Source organism: Cyprinodon tularosa, unplaced genomic scaffold (assembly GCF_016077235.1).
Source record: "Cyprinodon tularosa strain WSP-4 unplaced genomic scaffold, ASM1607723v1 ctg1351, whole genome shotgun sequence".
NCBI classification, from domain to species: Eukaryota; Metazoa; Chordata; class Actinopteri; order Cyprinodontiformes; family Cyprinodontidae; genus Cyprinodon; species Cyprinodon tularosa.
Window position 1 is genome coordinate 52,690 of NW_024038170.1, and position 22,109 is coordinate 74,798.

At 36.4% G+C, this 22,109-nt stretch overlaps 2 protein-coding genes across 2 annotated transcripts in view; both read left to right on the forward strand.

Annotated features, from left to right (window-relative positions):
* LOC119778585 (ras-specific guanine nucleotide-releasing factor 2-like) overlaps positions 1–5,848 on the forward strand; it is a 56,533-nt gene extending 50,685 nt beyond the window's left edge. The window contains exons 24-25 of the mRNA XM_038277898.1: positions 5,167–5,235; positions 5,311–5,848. Coding sequence (XP_038133826.1) covers positions 5,167–5,235; positions 5,311–5,406 — 165 coding nt within the window. The 3' untranslated portion in view covers positions 5,407–5,848. The remainder of the gene's footprint in view (positions 1–5,166; positions 5,236–5,310) is intronic.
* Positions 5,849–13,806: 7,958 nt separating this feature from the next.
* On the forward strand, positions 13,807–21,738 carry LOC119778586 (creatine kinase S-type, mitochondrial-like; the record flags this gene model as incomplete). The annotated part of the gene is made up of 3 exons (XM_038277899.1): positions 13,807–13,956; positions 16,762–16,956; positions 21,528–21,738. Coding segments are annotated over exons 2-3 (360 nt in total), but the record flags the coding sequence as incomplete, so codon positions are not given.
* Between the last annotated feature and the right edge of the window lie 371 nt (positions 21,739–22,109).

Below are 22,109 nucleotides of genomic sequence, written 5' to 3' on the forward strand. Positions count from 1 at the left end.
CCAGGATGACGTCACAGCCAAACAGGAACAGACGAGGCAAAGCTACTCTGAGGAAAAGCAGAGAGAGCAGAAGGTTAGAGATTGAACTAACAGATTCTGCAGAATAGGAGAACAGAGAGAGAATGAAGCAGAATGATGAAATGGGGGTCCCTATGTCCTCCAAAAGTCTAAGCCTATAGCAGCATAACTATAGAGATAGCTCAGGATAACCTGAGCCACCCTAACTATAAGCTTTATCAAAAATGAAAGTTTTAAGCCTAGCCTTAAAAGTAGACAGGGTGTCTGCCTCACAGACTAAAACTGGTAGTTGGTTCCACAGGAGAGGAGCCTGATAACTAAAAGATCTGCCTCCCATTCTACTTTTAGAAATTCTAGGAACCATTAGTAAACCTGCAGATTGAGAGCGAAGTGCTCTGTTAGGAACATAAGGAACAATCAGATCTCTGATATAAGATGGAGCTTGGCCATTTAAGGCTTTATATGTGAGAAGGAGGATTTTAAATTCTATTCTTGATTTAACAGGAAGCCAATGAAGAGAAGCCAGGATAGGCGAGATATGATCTCTCTTTTTAATTTTCATTAGAACTCTGGCTGCAGCATTTTGGATCAGCTGAAGGCTTTTAACTACAGTTTGTGGACTTCCTGATAGTAAAGAATTACAATAGTCCAGCCTTGAAGTAACAAATGCATGGACTAGTTTCTCAGCATCACCCCTGGACAGGATATTTCTAATTTTTGCAATGTTCCTCAGATGAAAGAAGGAAATTCTAGAAAGCTCTTTGATATGGGATTTAAATGACAGGTCCTGATCAAAAATAACACCAAGATTTTTTACTTTATTATCTGAAATCAGTTTAATCCCATCCAAATGAAGTGACTGGCTAATCAGTTTCTTTTTCAGAGACTCTGGTCCAAAGACTATAACTTCTGTTTTGTCTGCATTCAGAAGCAGAAAGTTAAGAGTCATCCAGGTTTTTATGTCTTCAAGACATGCCTGTAATCTATGTAATGGGTTAGCTTCATCTGGATTTATAGACAGATATAGCTGGGTATCATCAGCATAACAGTGGAAATTAATCCCATGCTGTCTAATAATTCTACCAATTGGGAGCATGTATAAAGTAAAGAGAATTGGTCCTAGCACTGATCCCTGTGGTACTCCACAGGTAACCTTTGAGCGTGTTGAAGATCTATCATTAACATGAACAAACTGAATTCGATCAGATAGATAAGATTTAAACCAGTCTAGTGCTGTTCCTTTAATTCCAACAAAATATTCAAGTCTTTCTAAAAGAATATTATGGTCAACTGTATCAAATGCAGCACTAAGATCCAACAGGACGAGCACAGATACAAGTCCATTATCTGAGGCCATGAGAATATCATTAGTGACTTTCACCAGAGCTGTTTCAGTGCTATGATGAGCTCTAAAGCCAGACTGAAACTCTTCAAAAAGTTCATTATGGTGGAAGTGATCGCAAACTTGTTTGGCAACTACTTTCTCAAGAATTTTGGATAAGAATGGAAGATTGGATATAGGTCTATAATTGACCAAGTCATCTGGGTCAAGAGACGGTTTCTTAAGCAGAGGTTTAATTACAGCAATCTTAAAAGCTTTAGGTACATATCCCTGTAACAGAGATAGATTAATCACATCTAAAATGGAGGAGGAGATCAAAGGGAATACCTCCTTAAATAACCTGGTTGGAACTGGATCTAACATACAAGTTGAAGGCTTAGATGAAGACAATAATTTTGCTAATTCAGAGAGTTCAACTGGATCAAAGCAGTCTAAACCCGGTTCAGATTCCATGACTACCTCAGGTACAATCGCGGATAGAGGAGTGCTTATGATCTTATTTTTAATAAGATCAATCTTATTTATAAAGAATCCCATAAAATCATTGCTGCTAAGAGCAGGTGGAATGGACGGTTCAACAGAGCTATGGCTCTGGGTGAGTTTGGCAACTGTATTAAAAAGAAATCTAGGATTATTCTGAAAAGCATGAAGTATGTTTTTAATCTGATCATTTTCAGTTTGTTTAATAATGAATGCACTGAGCTGCACAGATTCTGTTTAAGACTTTGTCAAGCACTTAAAGATCTACAGTGACAACAGAAACTGAAGCTGCAGAATCTTATGGAGTGAATTTTGTACCATTATTTTTTTAAAGAAAAGGTTATAGATTGAATTTCATTCCATTATTTTCTTTAAGCAAAGAACACATTTTGTGAATGGAAATTTTAAGAAAGGGAATTAGAAAAGTATATCGGAAATATTTCTACTTTTAAAAAAAAAGGTTTTGGGAGTAACTGCTGTTTTCTCATGATTTTTATTATTATTTTTTTTTTTTACTTTATTTTAGAAATAAATTGTAGATGTCATATTTAAAATTTTCATTTTTTCAAATTTCTTTTTTCAGATGAAGATCTGTAAAACTCGAGTTAAAAAGAATGCAGTTCAGGAGCGAGGAGAATGTGATGTGAAAAACGCAATTTGAAAATAATTAAATTTGTAAAACTCAATCTGTACTTAAATGAAATAATAGAAAATCTCAATATTATTATAATATGAAATAATTATTAAACATTTTAATGAAATTTGAAAAAATAAGAACCAAAATGTAAAAAGAAAATTTTGACAGAACAACAACGTTACTCTCAAAGTTAATCTCAGAAATGTTTCTTATTAAGAAGTTTAATTTCTTTGTTCGCAACAATAATGCAACAAAATTCACTCCATACATTTTTAGATAACGAAGCTTTTTTGATAAGTTCTGCTCTAGAGGAAATTTCTGTTTCTGCTTCTTTTTATTTGGCATCACAATAAAGCTGCTCAGCTGGCATTTCTCAATTAGATTATGATTTACAAACAAATCAAATATAGTCTGTCTGCTGGAAGTAAAAGCCCAGCTTGATTACTGTGTCTCTGAAGATGACATCTAACATTAACCCAAAACTCTGTTATCTTTGACCCAATTATTAGCTGAATTTGAGATATATAAGAAAGCATTTCCTCGGTGTACATTGTAGCTCTGTGTGGGCTGCTCTTGTAAAAAAAACTTTAACAGGTCAGAGCGTCACTGAATGGGTCATGTGACTCAGAGCACCGATTTACTGCAGTCTGAGCTCCCCCGAATATGCAGCATCAATCTTTATGCAAAAGGAGCGAGTTAGTGGCATTTAAACAGATAAAACAATACCATGACTGCAGTTTTAAACAACAGTCAGACAGGCTAAAAGTAGTTACATTTGAAAGCATTCAATAAATATATGTTTGAGCTCATTTTTGGAAAATATAAACCCTATTGAAAGCGTCTGTAGGTCCATCAGATACTATCATTTATATAAGTTAAAAAAGCTTGGCTTCTCAGAGGACCATTACTCAGAGCTACAGATTAAAATGAAGAGACACAATTAGGGACAGCTCCAGATTTAAATGGGAAACAGATTTACTGGGATATGCAACATGCAAAAAAATATATCTCCAAGTTTACAAGACAAAATATGCAATGCTATAATAAAATTCAACTTATCTTTTTTGTCTTTTGTAGTTCAGAAAGACTCAGAAATAGCTGTGCAGCAACCCAGAGACAACTAGACTCACAGGAAACAGACTGAAGATTAAAATATACGAAACCTGCACGAATTAAAGCACAAATAATAAAAATCAGTGTATAAGTGATTTTTGAAATATAAGGTTACATAAACTGTAGCTGTTAATGACACATGGAACACATTTCTAAATGAGATTTCGCTGCTTGTGAAGGAAGATAATCACTGATGCAGCTTAAAGGGAAGTCATGCATGAATGGATGGAACTGAAGTTGTGTCCATAATAGGGATGCAGGATATATTGCCCTTCATAAATAAAGCACTAAAGGAATAAATATCAGTGTATTGTGGTTATCTTGTGTTTTCAACAATAGGAAAGCATTTAATGAATATGTTTGAGCTCAGTTTTGGGTTGAGTAGCTGTAGGTCCATCAGGCTCTATCCTTAGAGCGTCCCCATCAACTTTTATCACAAAGTTACACCCTTGATCTATGGATTACTGCTCTCTTACATTTGTACCTCACTTACACAGAAAGGCATGGCTTCTTTTGCCCTGAGATCCGATGAATCAGCTGTTGCTCAGTGTTCCTTTTGCCCTCACAGAACTAGGAAAGAAAGACTTTAGCTACGCAGCTCCTAGTGTTTTGAATTTTTTATAAAATCCTTAAATGCTTTTAATTTGAATGTGAAAGAATTTGAAGCAGCCTCGATTATCTGTAATTGTTTTACTTGATATGTTTTCTATGTACCTGTTATTTAATTTAATGTATCTCTGTTTAATATGTAACTTTGCTGCCCCTTGGCCAGGACTCCCGAAAAAGAGGTTTTTAAAGGCGTCATAAAAGGATTCTATAGGGTATTTGGTCCTTAAGGCCTCTGAATACCGTGTGTAACATTTGGTTGGGCTGAAAATGGTATATTTGCTGTTCTATGAGCTCTAATGCAGCCTGGGTAAAAGCCCTAAAATGAAACGACAGGTTTTCTTCCTTTTATGGTATGATCATGAATATTTAGATGAGCTGTGCGCTGATTTACAGCGAGCAAAGCTGCTGAGCAAAGACGCATCATAGCAACAAGCACTCACTCACTAAAGCATCAAATTGTTGATATGGTAGGGTGACCAGACGTCCTCTTTTCCCCGGACATGTCCTATTTTTCATACCTAAAAAAATGTCTGGGTGGGGAATTTCAAAATCATCCGGGATTTTGGTCGACTACAGTGCATTTCTAATTTTATTAAGTTGCATTTCATTAAGATGTTTTTACAGATTTTTTTTCCATATTTCATTAAAAGGTTAAATCTAGACGTGTGAATTTATCTTTATAAGGAACTTGACAACTTTTCTGCTCCAAAGAGATCTGCTTGCAGATTCCAAAACACCAAAGGCGACGGCTTCATTAGCGACAGCAGCGGCCTAAATCTTACAAGTCTAGCGCCCCTAGTGGCTAAAAGTAACAGGTTGGCAGAAGACAATAAGAGCAGCATCTTTCATGCACTGCTACAGCTTTGCACTGCTTCTTTTTAGTCAAGATTATTTATGGAGTCAAAACTTTCCCCACTGGGTAGTATCCTCAAAGGTTCCTTAACCTCTGCTCTGTTTGCTCCCACAGATTTCTCACATCATTCGGGAAATTCGTCAGTTCCAACAAGCTCCTTACAGAATAGAGCATCAACCCAAGGTTTGCCCGTCAGCTCATTTTTTAAAAATTGTGCACAAAGAAATGACTTAAACAAACTTTTTTTCTTCGTTTCAGGTAACTCAGTTCCTGCTGGATAAGACCTTAGTGATGGATGAAGACACCCTGTATGAGCTCTCACTGAAGATCGAACCTCGAGTCCCGCCAGGCTGATTTCCCACAGCAAGCCCTCGTGTTTACATGTCTTTTGTTTTTATGTTGTACAGGGGTGTAAAAAGGGTAGAAGGGGAAACTCAGGAGAAAATGTGCCTTATTCTATGAATTATATGAGGTATTTATTTAGTAATTACTCGGTATCACAGAAATACCTCCATGTCATAGTGTAGAAACCCCACTGGCCATAGTACTGGAATATTGCTGCTATCACTCAATGAGGTCATTTATTGTTTTTTTTATCTTCCAAACAAATGTCTTCAGATATTTTACATCATTTGGATTCCTGCTAATTATATCAAATAATCAGGTTTACCTTAATGAGCACACTAGTGTTATTGTTTTGTATTTGTGATTGTAATGATCTAGAGCTGAGGTCTTCAACAGGGGGTCTGCAACCCCTAGGTGGTCCGTGGAGGTACTGCATGGAGGTCGTGAAAGTTTTGGTCAATTAGACTTTTTTTTATATTGCTCCCTGCAGTTTATTCTACTAATTGAAATGTCTTTAAATCCACATTAACATGAATTCAACAGACTGTAGTAAACAGATAAATGGAGGCAGAAGATGTCTTTCAGTCATTAATGCACACATTCAGCGACGCACAGGAGCTCTTTCAAGCTGGACACCGTTTCATTCACAACACCTGTCCCATCAACCAGGAATCAGAATTACTTTAGTTACATTAAGCCATCTGCAATAGAGTGACTGTAGGACCAGTTTGATGTGACTGTCAGGGTGTGAGGCATGCAGAGGCCTCCCTGCCTCTGCATGTGAGGCATGCAGAGGCAGGGAGGCGGAGGGGAGTTTCTTGAAGATTGATTTGAATAATCACAAACAACTGAGGCAGAAATCCAAAAATCAAACTTAAAATGTTATCAGAACCATAGAGACATCAGCGGAAAAGAGCACGTGGAGTTAGGGAAAGGCAACGAGAGACGAGGAACCAGCTCTGAGGAACTACACAAGGAGAGTATATATGGGAGACTGAACAAAGAGAGGATTAACGAGCTGATTGGGAACAGGTGTGAAGAGAGGAGTCTAGAAAGAAGACCAACACAAAAGGGCAAAAAATAAAAACCTAAGAACTCAAATATATTCAGAAAACACAACAAAATAGGAATTAAACCAATAAAACTAGAAAACAAGGAGCAAAGTAAAACTGAATACTCAAAAGAAAACATAACAGAACCAAGACCGTGACAATAACACAATTTTATACAATATATATTATTAAGGGGTCCCCATCAGTTTGGGAGTCCTTCGCCTGGAAAACGTTGAAGCCCCCTGATCTAAAGGAAATCTGAGCAACATTCCTTTCTAAATGCAAAATGACTAAGCAATCTGGGGCCTACAATTCACCCCCTTGAAATTATGGTGTGTTATCAGCAGGTTGACACAACTAAAAGCTCTTATAACAGCAACTAATGAAAAAACAGAGACAAACTGTGCAAAGAAAAAAACAAATTAAAACACACATAATTTTCCTGTTTTTCATTCAAAGCCCAAGAACACAATTCTCACAGTTTACGTTCTTTTTTTAATGTGGTTCCTTTTTTTATCTTAAAACCCTTGTTTCCCTAGCCTCGTGAGACCATCCTGATTTCGCGAGCTTTCAAGGTTTCACTCGCAGATCAGTCTGGAGACTCTTCGTTAAAGAAAATTTGGAGCCGTTCACCAAACGAACGTCCAATCAGCGTTGGCTTTAGGGCGGGTTGAGGTGTGACGCAACGAGAAGCGCCACCGTTCAGTCTAAAGAACATGGCGTCTTCAGCCGATGAAACTAGCGTTAGCGTGGCTATCGAGCAAGTTTTATCGGAATTACAGAGTATTTCTTCACTGAAAGAAGAGCAAAACACTGCTCTGGAGGCTTTTCTCAGAGGAAAAGATGTTTTTGCTCTTCTCCCGACTGGTTTCGGCAAGAGTTTGATCTATCAATTGGCTCCTCTTCGTCGTCGCTCTGTTAGTACGTCATATGCTTCGTTGATCTGATTGGTTTATTTGGCCCGTCTATCACCAACATAGGCCAATCGGCTAACCAGTATTTTCCCCCCTTCCCAAAATTACTTCAACGGAAGGTTTCCAGATGGATATGCGGAGCAAATCCATCTGGCGGAGTCAGGTTATTGTTTCCTCTCACCTTAATGCAAACTGCCGTTGCACAATCTTCCAATGATGTCACTGTTACCACAGTAACCTTTTTCACGCTCCCTCTACCTCCCTTTCTGCTTTCGCCCTTCGTAGGCCTAAAACTTTTTCCCTTAAAGATTGCTAATACATAAATTATAGATATATGTTATTTTTTTTTATGTGTAAACACTCATCCATAATGGTTTATTAGGCATGCCAAAAATAAGTTTGAAAATTATTATTTTGCTTATAAGGCAGTAAATTAGTCGGAAATGTTGAAAATAAGAAGTGCTAGAAGAAATCTATAATTGAACAGCTTAGGCTCACTATTTGGAAGGAAACTGGTATGTTTTCTGGTCAGTAACTGAAATGATCTTGGCTCATTAAGAATAAAAGTGTTTACAGATCTATTAACATATCTATAAACCATTTAATAGCTATCTAAAAGGGGAGATTAGTTTTCTTAAGGAATGTTTTTACAAGCTTTTAATAAGCAGTATGATGCTTTTAATGAGCCGTCTGATTTCTGGCTGCTGGGCCAGATTTGTTTTAACACTGTTTATAATCACCTGATGCATCAGTTGGAATTTCATTTTTAATCTTGAACATCTGATAAAGCTGAATAGTTGTTTGTTTCTCTTTTTTTGCTTTTTTTGAGATAAAAATTGCATGTTTTCCTTTTTGAAAAAATACTTATTAGTAGATAAAAAGTTTTTATCTTTTTTCCAACTTCACAATCACTGCATCCCCTTTTAGTGAGCAAAGAATTTTGTACATATTTTTCTGATCAACATTTTTTTATGATTCTTGTCCTGAGCGGCACCTGGAGGAAAATATTGTTGTTTGATAACATTTTCTGACAGTAATGACAGTATATAGTAAGTTTATCACTGTACTGACATGTTTGCGCCATTTGATTGTTGCAAGACTCTACGGTTATTTATAACATAAACATAAAGTATATTATGAGTTTATCTCTGTAGATGCAATTGTATTTTCTTTTAGTAGATTTATTTTTGCCTGAAATATTCTGTAACTTGTTTGTATTAGTGTTCAATGCTTGTTTGATTCAACTGTTAAATACTTTTTTTTCTATAATGTGTATAATATATGTACACTCTACACTCTTGTAAATAAAACTTAGAGTGACAAAGAATGTCGCTGCTTTTAAATAATGAAAGAAGATGTACAGAAGACATATACTGTAAAGATGCAAAGCTGGCCATAGCCTCTAAAACTGCATTTGGTCGCCATACAGCGGTTATGCTTCACCCAGTTATAAACACAACACTTCTCATTATTGTTTTACCAAAATTCAAACTATATCTTTACACCAATGCAATTGTTTCAGTATAGAAACCAAATGGTGAGGAAAATTTATTGAAAATGATTTAGGGAATAAAATCTGATGCAACGTTCAGAGAGACACGTGGGGATTTACCAAAAGGCAATACTAGGCAGTTGTCCCAAGTTCCTGGGGGCCCCAAAGAACTCTGTTTACATGTGTAGTTAATAGAACTATTCCTTATTAGTGCACATCAATTATGTTTTTAATAAAATCCTTTCAGTAAAATGCCATCAGAACACTTTCACTATTAAGTGTGTCTCAGCCCCCCCTCCGCCTTCAGTGTCCACCATATTGGATCAGTCCATTTGCTGCACATGTTCAGAAAGATCAAACAGACAGCAGCAAACTATTTAAAAACAATCAATGCAGAGAGTGGTGTTGCCAATTTAGCATTTTGTTGCCATATTTAGCGACTTTTCAGACGCTTTTATTTCAAAACGTCCCTAGTGCCAAATCTAGTGACTTTTTTCTGCTACAGGAGACTTTGGCGATAACATCTAAAAGCAGCAAACTCTGCTCTCCAGAGCAAGTAGATTGGTAACCCCGCCTCCTGCTCTCCTCTATCTTGTCTGCTGTCATGATTCATGCAGTTTTATTTTATCCAAATGATAAATGGAGAAGAGATAAGCAGATCATGGCTTGTCTACAGTGAAAAGAAGGACTGGGTTATTTACTTTTGCCGTTGCTTTTTGGAAACAGGAGGGAGCAATCGGCTAAGTGAGCTTAATGCTTAGAAAAAATCAAATAATGTACATCTATTCTATTAAAATTTCTGTATCTGTATGATGGGTCTGTTTTATGTGTTCAGACAATTTACACTTAAAATAAGAAAACACAATTGCGTTTTCTTATTTCAAGAGCATATTATCTAATTATCTTATTTTAAGAGCAAAAATACTCATTCCATTGGCAAACTATCTCATTTACCTGCTCAAATTAAAGGTAAATATGCTCAATTTAAGAAATTTTTAATAATTTCTTGATCGTTTTTTTCAGTGTGGCAGAACCAGGCTCAGCGTTAGCGGCCATCTGCCGATGCAGACTGGGGTTCAAGGAGACTGGCTCCAAGCCAGCTCCCATGTCAGAGGATGAAGAGAGCGCATCCAGCCAGTCACAGTCAGGGAAACAGGACTACAGTGAAAAACAGGCCGATCTCCAGCATCTATAAACAAAGGTGTTGATTTCTCTCCAGGATGGAGTCAAAGCCAAACAGGAACAGATGAGGTGAAGCTAATATGAAAAGTAGAGAGAGCAGAACAGTAGAGATTGAACTAACAGATTCTGCAGAGTGGGAGAATAGATATAAAATGAAGCAGAATGATGAAATGGGGGTCCCTATGTCCTCCAGCAGTCTAAGCCTATAGCAGCATAACTATAGAGGTAGCTCAGGATAACCTGAGCCACTCTAACTATAAGATTTTTATCAAAAAGAAAAGATTTAAGCCTAGCCTTAAAAGTAGACAGGGTGTCTGCCTCACGGACTAAAACTGGTAGTTGGTTCCACAGGAGAGGAGCCTGATAACTAAAAGATCTGCCTCCCATTCTACTTTTAGAAATTCTAGGAACCACTAGTAAACCTGCAGATTGAGAGCGAAGTGCTCTGTTAGGAACATAAGGAACAATCAGATCTCTGATATAAGATGGAGCTTGGCCATTTAAGGCTTTATATCTGAGAAGGAGGATTTTAAATTCTATTCTTGATTTAACAGGAAGCCAATGAAGAGAAGCCAGGATAGGAGAGATATGATCTCTCTTTTTCATTTTCATCAGAACTCTGGCTGCAGCATTTTGGATCAGCTGAAGGCTTTTAACCACAGCTTGTGGACTTCCTGATAGTAAAGAATTACAATAGTCCAGCCTTGAAGTAACAAATGCATGGACTCGTTTCTCAGCATCACCCCTGGACAGGATATTTCTAATTTTTGCAATGTTCCTCAGATGAAAGAAGGAAATTCTAGAAACCTCTTTGATATGGGATTTAAATGACAGGTCCTGATCAAAAATAACACCAAGATTTTTTACTTTATTATCTGAAATCAGTTTAATCCCATCCAAATGAAGTGACTGGCTAATGAGCTTCTTTTTCAGAGACTCTGGTCCAAAGACTATAACTTCTGTTTTGTCTGCATTCAGAAGCAGAAAGTTAAGAGTCATCCAGGTTTTTATGTCTTCAAGACATGCCTGTAATCTATGTAATGGGTTAGCTTCATCTGGATTTATAGACAGATATAGCTGGGTATCATCAGCATAACAGTGAAAATTAATCCCATGCTGTCTAATAATTCTACAGATTGGGAGCATGTATAAAGTAAAGAGAATTGGTCCCTGCAAGGTCATTGAGAATTCTTGTTAAAAAAAACAAGTGCAAGTGAGATGTATTGTAACGCACAAGTCAGAACATACCAGGCACTTGTGAGAAATGTGATATACAAGTTTATTCCCAAAAAAAATAAATAAATAAACAATCCCCTGACTTTGTTTCCAGGTTTGAAGACGTTTAACTTCCCATCCCAAGCTTTTCAATTAAAAATGTCAGAAATAGGTTTTATAGAGTGGACCAAAAGAAAGCCTTATTTTGGTTTAGTAAACATGCAAATTGGAACAAACTAACGGGTCCACCCCTTTGGAATGGGGGTCGTTTTGTTTCTTTGTTAGTCTGTAATACCTGAAAGGGGGGGTTGTTAATGTGTACTTGGAGCAGCAATTTGAACAGTCTTATTTGAATGTTTTCACATCCTCTCTCAGTGCCCTAAGATACCAGTCGGCTCTGTGGAAACATTGGTATGCAAGTCTCTTATAAGATACATTTTATTTTATTTTTTGTGTCGTGTTATTTTGTATCATCTCTTTGTGGACCATGAGTCTATTGAATAAAGCAATCAACTCTGGTCCAAAGACTATAACTTCTGTTTTATCTGCATTCAGAAAAAGACATAATTCATTTTTCTGTTTTCAAGACATGCCTGTAATCTATGTAATGGGTTAGCTTCATCTGGATTCATAGACAGATATAGCTGAGTATCATCAGCATAACAGCGGAAATGAATCCCTTGTCAAACTAGTGTCAAACATCCAGCAGTTTAGAGCCTAGTCCACAATTATTTCCAAGCTGCTCTTATGATTGACTAACATCTATTGGGAAGAATTATAAAAAGAAAGAACGCAACATGTATCAGATTTTACACCATTAGTTCACCTAAACTCTGCCCCGGTCCTTTGATTCCTACAGTGGATCCACATTAAAACATCACAAGAATCCCGCGAGATAGGAATAGATATGAACACTTTAACAGGGTAGCACAAATCATCCAAACATCAGAGCTGGAGCTCTGATTAGTTGCTGTAACACAGACCCAGTTCAACATAAAAGAAAAGCTGATATCTCTCTGGGTTCAGCACGTTCATGCCCTGGATAGTAATGATGCTGCTGACCTTGCTGTTGGGTTCATAAAATGTAGGTTTTTGCAAAAGAAGAACTGAAATACACAGTAATGGATACAATTTCTGCAGAAGCAGAGACAGTTGAACCCCAGACTCAAACACACTGTCTCCCACCGGACCTCCTCCGCAGAGCGGTTTATTAACAGAACATGACACATGGTTACAAACATAGTATTGTTCTGGCAGAACAATTGATCAGTTCATAAAGACAGAATGCTCCATCAGAATGACAAGGCAGGATGGTCTCCTGACAGAATCATGAGACAGGAGTGGAGCATCCCCTCGCACCAATGTTGCATAAACACACATTAATTTTATCATCATCATGGAATAAACCTAACACTTGCGAAAGGTGAAGAGAAAGGAGCCAGAAGCATAATGTAAAGTTTACAATTGGATGTACTCGAACTGAGTCACGGTTAAGGGCAAGATTGCACCAATTATGTTGCCGTGAGGGAAAACACAGCTTTCCTCAACGCTTCTCACATTAGGCCGCTGTGAAAAATTGACTCCTTACATGTTGGACAGTCGCCAAATAAATCCAATAGCCTTGCAGCTGCAGTCGATCTGACATGGAAGTATCGATGGTGGCGTTCTGTTGCTGATGGGTTTCGGTCAATGGCGTAACTATCGGTAAGCAGAGTATGCATTTGCTTAGGGGACCCCGACCTCTTCGGGGCCCCTTCACTGACACCTGGTAGGCCCCCTACGCAATTGTGGACTATGTCGTCTCTTTGCAGATGTAATAGAGCGAAAAATTCCTCTTAAACCCGCCTGATACTAGATCAATAGTACTTCATCTGGGGCCCACCCAGATAATGTTGCTTACGGGCCAATTGTTGCGTCGTTACGCCATTGGTTCCGCTCCTCAGGATCCTGGTTCCTCTGGGAGGATTGTGTGGCAGCCCTTGTCCAGATGCTGGGCTGGTGTGAGTGGTGTTGGGACAACAAACGAAACCTCCACAGGGAGATCGTCCCACCCATAAATACATGCAACTATAACTGATGTGGAAGGTGGTTCAACAACCTAAAAACCAACCAAAATGGAGCTGAATGCAACTACAAGCCACGCTTCTTAAAGTTTTATTGGTAAAGAGTATAAATAACTCCAACTTAAAATTTTATTTAATACAAGTTCATCTTTATTAGCGTTAAATGCAACAAAAAAAGTCAAAGGGCAATAATTTGGAGAGGTAGATTTGGCCTTGGGATTTGCACTGCTGGCCTTCCGTACTGTACAAGTACGATAAATGTAAAACAGTATGAGTTCCTAACTAATGCACCAAAACATCTTCAGTATCTGAGTTTTGGTTCTGTCAAGCCCTTGGTATATTTTTCTTTAGCTGCAGCTCTTTGGCTCTGAGTTTGTGATAACTGAAGGAGAGCAGAAGAGATCATGTGTAAATGTGAAGGTCAAACTAGACGGTGATATCGGACACTCGTGGAGAGCATTGGTGTTAATCGTGGCTCTCTATAAGAGATCTCTGCCTTCATTGGTTTATAAATGCCTCTGCACTTATGATTGGCCCTGACTTTTTTATTCTCACACATGCGGGGGTGGAGCCGACAGTAGCGGACACTCAAAAGCTACTTTCCTGCAACCTTCAGTCAGAAGGCAGCAGCTTTCAAACAGGTACTGTACCCTCCTTTTCAATATCTCCTTTAGCCTCCTGTAGCTATTGATGTTGGTGTTTTTTAAGCTAGACTTCCTGTGAAGCAAGTTTATCAGTGAATGCATGCCTGCCTAATAGTTGTATTTGATATAAAGTTATAGTAAAATCCCTTAAAGACAGAATGTGATCACAATCCACTTAACCTGGTAAATAAAATGCTTTTAATTTGTGAACCACTGGTGTCTAGCAGCGAGTTTAATATGTCCTCCAGGACATTATGCCACAATATTTCCCTAATTTTTCAATTTTCCTCTCTCTATAACATTGGATTGACCTTATGAGCTTCTGTACAGCGACCTGTGAAGAATGATACCATATTCTAGAGCCAGGAGGAGCTTTTGTCCTGGCACTGAATCCTGGCAGCAATCATCCCTCCACTGATCTATAAATAATAATGTTCCCACTGACCCAAACAGTATTTGGCCTCCTCTTTATACAGTTAAAACACAGTTGCATCCAGATTTTAAAATTCTGTAGGAAAGTCATATGACTGTAAAATGTTGAAGGCTTTTTTTCCGCTCTGACCTGAATTAACAGAGGTATTCCTGTCCTGACGGCGCTCCTCTATTTTAGGAAACAGTCTCCTGGACACCATCTGAAAGTCAGGCTACTCTCTGACCTTCAGTATATTGAATCTGATTGGAAATAAATGGAATGTATTCTGTTCATAACAATAAAAAACAACTAAAAGCATCAGTTGGGATTTTTTAAACTTCAGAGGGGTGCAGAACATTACGGCCCTCGTGTTGCAGGTTCATCAAGTCATTATTTGCTCTGAATTTGGATTTAAGACTGCAGAATGGATCAGTGTAATGTTGCAGTTCTTTGTTTGGGATCAATGTGATAAAAAAAACCTTAAACAAATAGCTTTGATATTCTAAATGCTGTAATTAGTTCATAAACTGTGAGGGAGACTGGAGTACCCAGAGAAAACCCATGCATAAACATGGAGAATTTGCAGACTCTTTATTGTCGTATTGTTTCCTGAGAGTGTTTAGGGAATAGGGCTTGGAATCTTGAGGTTGTAAGTTTCAAACCCACTCCCACAGACTGCCACTCTGGGTCTCTGAGCAAGACCCTTAACTCCCAAATGCTCCCCGGGCGCCGCACAGTGGCAGCACACTGCTCCCCAAGTAGATGGGTTAAATGCAGAGGTAAATTTCTCCGTTATGAGATCAATAAAGTTCAATTTATTTATTTTATTTGCTTAAGAAAATAAATAAGCACAGAAAAAAAAAAGAAAAATTGAACTAGATCATTTAGAATACATAAAAAAATATTTGTAGGATGTTAAATGAAGCTTGGCGCCTTAAAAACAGAAAAAGTTTAACCCAAAAGCTCTATTGTTCTGCTCCAAAATGTGAGCCATTCAAATGTATTTTGTGGGAAAAAAAATTAATTTTCTGTTTAGTTTGTAGAAACATTTAAACATAGCAGAAGACTAAATAATGTAGAATGATAAACAGAAAAAAACCAACAAATCTTATAAATCTGCATGCCCTGTGGTTGCAGGGAATGATTTATTGCTTTAGGTTTTTAACGTCTTTGAGTAGTTTTCTTCTAGTTTTGAATACTTTTCCTCAGTTCTACCTAGATTTTTTTTATAATTCTCTTTATTAGTCAGTTTATTGGTCTGATTTGCATTAGTTGTTGGTTGAAATTTCATTTGTTTGTAACCTCTGTAGAGAGGTTTTCAATTGATTGACTGATTGTTGTATTGTTATATAAAAAAATAGCAGTGCACAAAAAAGAAATGCAGTCGAGTCATTTTTTTTTAAGAGGCAAACACATTTGCTAGATTTGCTTTTGTTTTTGCTAGGGTTACTATCAGCAAGGATTTGATTTTTGTTTACTGCTTAAAAATCTAATCAGTTCAACTAAACACAAAAAGTGCATGCATGCAGTTTAGTTTGCTGTTTGTGTACTGAATGAAGGTTGTGGGGGTTATATATGTGTTTGTAGCTGTATGAGATCCAAACAGTGGTCAAATCTTCCGGTGCAGGTCTTGAATAGAATATTTTACTTCTGGATAAATGCAAACTACATTTCTTTGCTTTGACAGTGTGATGAAAATGTAAAAGCAGGCTGCAGAAAGCTGGTCTAAAAGGGAAAGAAATTATTACCATTACCAGATGAAAGGTAAAATCAGCTGGCACGTGGAAGTGAGAGGAGAAAACAACATTTTCCCAAAAACCATGAGGCGGTTTGCTTCTTGAATGCACATCTGATTTCTTTCTTTGAAAAAAGACGTGGTCAATTTTAGCAAAATGTGGATAAACTAAAACTAAAAATCTCTAACTACTTAGATCAAAACGAAAGCTAATTCAATCCGATGTTTAAGTTAAAACAAGTGATAAAAAGGCAGTCAAAAAAATCGCATCTTCACACCAGAACTTTGACAGAAACGGTCTCCGCCGCGCTCTCAGGTACGTTTTTAGACTCTTGATTTAACTGAAGGGTCTAAAAGTATTCTAATCAATTCTGAATATTAAAGCTAAATAATTTGGTTCCAAAACAATTAAAGGATCTGGATTTCTAAAGAAACAAATAAACTGGTCATATTTACAACTCTGCATTAAAAGGCCAAAAATTTCCATCAAACTTTTGCCCAAAATCATAATTATGTCACTTAGTCACAGTCTTGTAATAGTTGTGGGTTAGTTTTCTTTACATCATTCCCCAACAAGAAAACTGATTAGATAATTTATCTTACATGATTAACTGATCGCTTTATTAATCTTCAGGTTTTTTCTCCTTATTTCTAGCTCTTGTTCTTTTGACCGATACTTGAGGTAATCTTCTGGAGGAAAGATGTCAGGCTCCTTCAGGCGTCTGATCTCCGGCCGCAACACTGCGGTGCTGCTGGCAAGCTTGGGAGCAGGGACGATGGCTACGGGGGCGTTCCTGAATGAGAACAACTCTCTGGCTGCAGAGACAAAGAGAAAGCTCTACCCTCCCAGGTAAGACGGGCTGATCTCGGCCCAGCTGTGGCGGTAACACTGAATGACCTTGATGAGTGAGTGAAAACATCAAAACACAGAAAGTTTTCCCATCTCCAGCAGTTATGAATTCAGCTAAAAAATACACAAATGAGCATTTTATTAGCTCATCCAAGAGTGACAAACATAGGAATTGGATCTGCAGACAGTGAGAGCGAATGGCTGTTTGACAGGAGTGCAGGGGTTATGGCTGACGTAATGGCAAATGCCTGCGTGACCAGTGACACTCTCATGTTTCATCTCTGTTACCTCTCACTCACTTTCTCCAAAAGGATCAGATCCTCCTGCCCTGCACTTTATCTCTTTCCTGGTCTCCTGATGGACTCGGCAACAAATCGAAGAAAAACTTCAACCCTCAAACCAAAAGAGTTTTTTGTACTGTGTCAGGAACCCTTAGAGAATCACCTGCTCCATGAGCAGGATAAATTCAGTGATAATTAACAAATCATGTACAGCTCTTGCAACTAATGCTGAGCTATTGAACAACTAAGGAAGACTTTCCTCTCAATTTTCTTAAAGAAAAGTTCCAAAAACATCCTTGAATGCAGAACAAGTGCCATTCAATTCAGTTCATTTTAGTTTATTTCTATAGCGCCAATTCACAACACATGTCATCTCAAGGCTCTTTACAGTTCACCAGATCATCCAGTCAAATCAAGTTTTCTATCTAAGGAAATCCTGTTGATTGCATCGACTCATTGACTCCAATGCAATCCCTAACACTAAGCATGCTTGTAGCGACAGTGGAGAGAAAAAAATCCCTTTAATCAGGAAGAAACCTCCAGCAGAACCAGGCTCGGTGTGAGCGGCCATCTGCGGAGGCCGACTGGGGTTCAAGGAGACAGAAGCAGAGATACGGAAATAAGCAAAGATGCAAAAGGAACTTAGTGTTACAGATTGAACAATCAATTTGGGGGAATAGAGATAGAATGAAGCAGAACGATGAAATATGGGTCCCTATGTTCTCTAGCAGTATAGCAGCATAACAACAGAGATAGCTCAGGATAACTTAACTATAAGCTTTATCAAAAAGGAAAGTTTTAGAGAGGAGCCTGATAACTAAAAGATCTGCCTTCCATTCTACTTTTAGAAATTCTAGAAACCACTAGTGAACCTGCAGATTGAGAGCGAAGTGCTCTGTTAGGAACATAAGGAACAATCAGATCTCTGATATCAGATGAAGCTTGACCATTTAAGGCTTTATATGTGAGAAGGAGGATTTTAAATTCTATTCTGGATTTAACAGGAAGCCGATATTTCAAGAGGTTCTGCAGCTCACTGTGACAGCAGTGCAGAGTGAGGCACATGCTGGGCTTTGCACATGTTATGTTCTGCAGTTAATCTGATATGAGAATGAAATGTCTAGAAAACAAGAGTAAAGCTTCAGCTGTACAACTGCCTTTCTGCTAAAGTGTAAATTAATGATTTCTCCGTGACTGATGTGCAGCATGTGCTTGCCTGCAGTATTAGATTAAAAATAGATTGTTTTAGGAAACACACTAATATCATAGAGCCAATAACATCGAGCCAACGGCAGGCAAACTGCTCCTTTAATTTGCCAATTAAAAAACAGTTCAACAAAAAACGACTTTTATTCCTATCAGACAGAAGAAAAAAAATCCCTATAAGACAGTAAAAACACTTTCCTCTCCATGAAGAGATCAACAACTATTATTTATTTAAAAAACTAAATATTTAATTTGAAACTAATTATTTATTTAACAAACAAAGTATTTGGTTTGGAGCTAGATTTAAAAAAAACAACAACAAAATATTTCATTTGCAAACTAAATATCTAATTTGTAACAAATTATTTATTTAACAAACTAAATATTTAGTTTGCAAACTAAATATTTAAATCCAAACCAAATATTTATGTTACAAAGTAGGATTTTTATAAATGAATGAAAAAATATCTCCCTTAATTTTGTCTGAAAACACGCTAAATAACCATAAATATTGCTCGTAATTTTTGACTGATATAAATATTTATTTAACATATTAAATATTCAGTTTGGCACTAAATTTTTATTTAACAAACTAAATATTTAATTTGAAAACTAAATATTTAGTTTGGACATGATATTTATTTAAGACACTAAATATTTATTTTGTAGCTAAACATTTATTTAGCAAACTAAATATTTAATTTGCAAACTAAATAGTTTGACCTAAATGTTTAGTTTGTTAACTTTATATTTAATTTGGATCTTAATATTTACTTAACAAACTAAATATTTCGTTTGGAGTTAGATATTTATTTAAAAAAAACTAACTATTTAATTTGCAAACTAAATATTTAGTTTGGAGCTGAATATTTATTTTAAAAAACTAAATATTTAATTTGAAATTAATTATTTATTTAACAAACAAAGTATTTGGTTTGGAGCTAGATTTAAAAAAAACAACAACAAAATATTTCATTTGCAAACTAAATATCTAATTTGTAACAAATTATTTATTTAACAAACTAAATATTTAGTTTGCAAACTAAATATTTAAATCCAAACCAAATATTTATGTTACAAAGTAGGATTTTTATAAATGAATGAAAAAATATCTCCCTTAATTTTGTCTGAAAACACGCTAAATAACCATAAATATTGCTCGTAATTTTTGACTGATATAAATATTTATTTAACATATTAAATATTCAGTTTGGCACTAAATTTTTATTTAACAAACTAAATATTTAATTTGAAAACTAAATATTTAGTTTGGACATGATATTTATTTAAGACACTAAATATTTATTTTGTAGCTAAACATTTATTTAGCAAACTAAATATTTAATTTGCAAACTAAATAGTTTGACCTAAATGTTTAGTTTGTTAACTTTATATTTAATTTGGATCTTAATATTTACTTAACAAACTAAATATTTCGTTTGGAGTTAGATATTTATTTAAAAAAAACTAACTATTTAATTTGCAAACTAAATATTTAGTTTGGAGCTGAATATTTATTTTAAAAAACTAAATATTTAATTTGAAATTAATTATTTATTTAACAAACAAAGTATTTGGTTTGGAGCTAGATTTAAAAAAAAAACAACTAAATATTTCATTTGCAAACTAAATATCTAATTTGTAACAAGTTATTTATTTAACAAACTAAATATTTAGTTTGCAAACTAAATATTTAAATCCAAACCAAATATTTATGTTACAAAGTAGGATTTTTATCAATGAATGAAAACATATCTCCCTTAATTTTGTCTGAAAACACGCTAAATAACCATAAATATTGCTCGTAATTTTTGACTGATATAAATATTTATTTAACAAACTAAATATTTAATTTCCAAACTAAATATTTAGTTTGGACATGATATTTATTTAAGACACCAAATATTTAGTTTGTAGCTAAACATTTGTTTAGCAAACTGAATATTTAATTTGCAAACTAAATAGTTTTGAGCTAAATATTTAGTTTGTTAAATTAATATTTAATTTGGATCTAAATATTTATTTACCAAACTACGTATTTAGTTTAGAGCTAAATATTCATTCGACAAACTAAACATTTCATTTCCAAACTAAATATTTAGTTTTGAGCTAAATACTTTGTTTGTTAAATTAATATTTAATCCAGATCTGAATATTTATTCAACAAACTACATATTTAACAAATTTAACAAACTAAATATTTAACAAACTAAATATTTGATTTGCAAACTAAAAATTTAGTTTGGAGCTAAATATTTATTCAATAAAGTAAGATATTTATAAATGAATGAAAATGACTTGGGGAAAAAATAGGCACCTTATTTTTCTCTGAAAACACGCTTTATAATCATAAATATGGCTCCTAATTTTTGACTGCTTAACTTTACAAACGGCGCCCATAGACTGAACCCTCCAGAGAAACCACAGGAAGGCTAACATTACGAGTTATTTTTGATCATATTGCATTTGGGTTTTGTAAATGTAGACAATGCCACACTTCATCACTGCCTCATGGTTTTCATGAGTCGCTATACATGAGATATCTGTTGAAACTAACAAATGGTATCAGCTTGTGATCTATGATGGATGGATGGATGGATGGATGGATGGATGGATGGATGGATGGATGGATGGATGGATGATGGATGGATGGATGGATGGATGGATGGATGGATGGATGATGGATGGATGGATGGATGGATGGATGGATGGATGGATGGATGGATGGATGGATGATGGATGGATGGATGGATGGATGGATGGATGGATGATGGGTGGATGGATGGATGGATGGATGATGGGTGGATGGATGGATGGATGGATGATGGGTGGATGGATGGATGGATGGATGGATGGATGGATGGATGATGGGTGGATGGATGGATGGATGATGGGTGGAGGGATGTTCTCATGCTCTTGCATTTAAAAGACACCAACTAACAACTTCCTTCCTTCCTTCCTTCCTTCCTTCCTTCCTTCCTTCCTTCCTTCCTTCCTTCCTTCCTTCCTTCCTTCCTTCCTTCCTTCCTTCCTTCCTTCCTTCCTTCCTTCCTTCCTTCCTTCCCTCCTTCCTTCCTCTTCCAGTTCCGACTTCCCTGACCTGAGGAAACACAACAACTGCATGGCCGCGGCTCTCACTCCAGCTGTTTATGCTAAACTGAGGGACAAGTTGACTCCCAACAACTGGACCCTTGACCAGTGCATCCAAACTGGGGTTGACAACCCTGGTCACCCTTTCATTAAGACAGTGGGCTGTGTTGCTGGTGACGAGGAAAGCTATGAGGTAACAGAAGCAGTGAAAAGAAATATCTTATTCTCTTTAAGGATAACAGCTTATTATCTGAGTCTCACAGATGAGCAAGAAAATCAGAAAAGGTCTAGCCTGATTACTAAGTAAATAAAAAAATCCAAATATAAGTTGATAGGAGAATCATGAAAATGATCACTTTCAAAGCATTTGCTTTTGACCACATCTAAATCTTATCATTATATTCACCAACTTTCAGGAATACACTTCTGATGTTATGTTGATGATACGTCCATGTTAACATCAGAGCTATTAAATAGGGGAAGTCAAGCTTAAGCGCACAGGCAGATCTGGTTACTACTGTCTGCATGTATGTACCGTAATTAGATCTTCCTTGGTTCTACTTCGTAAAGGATGTG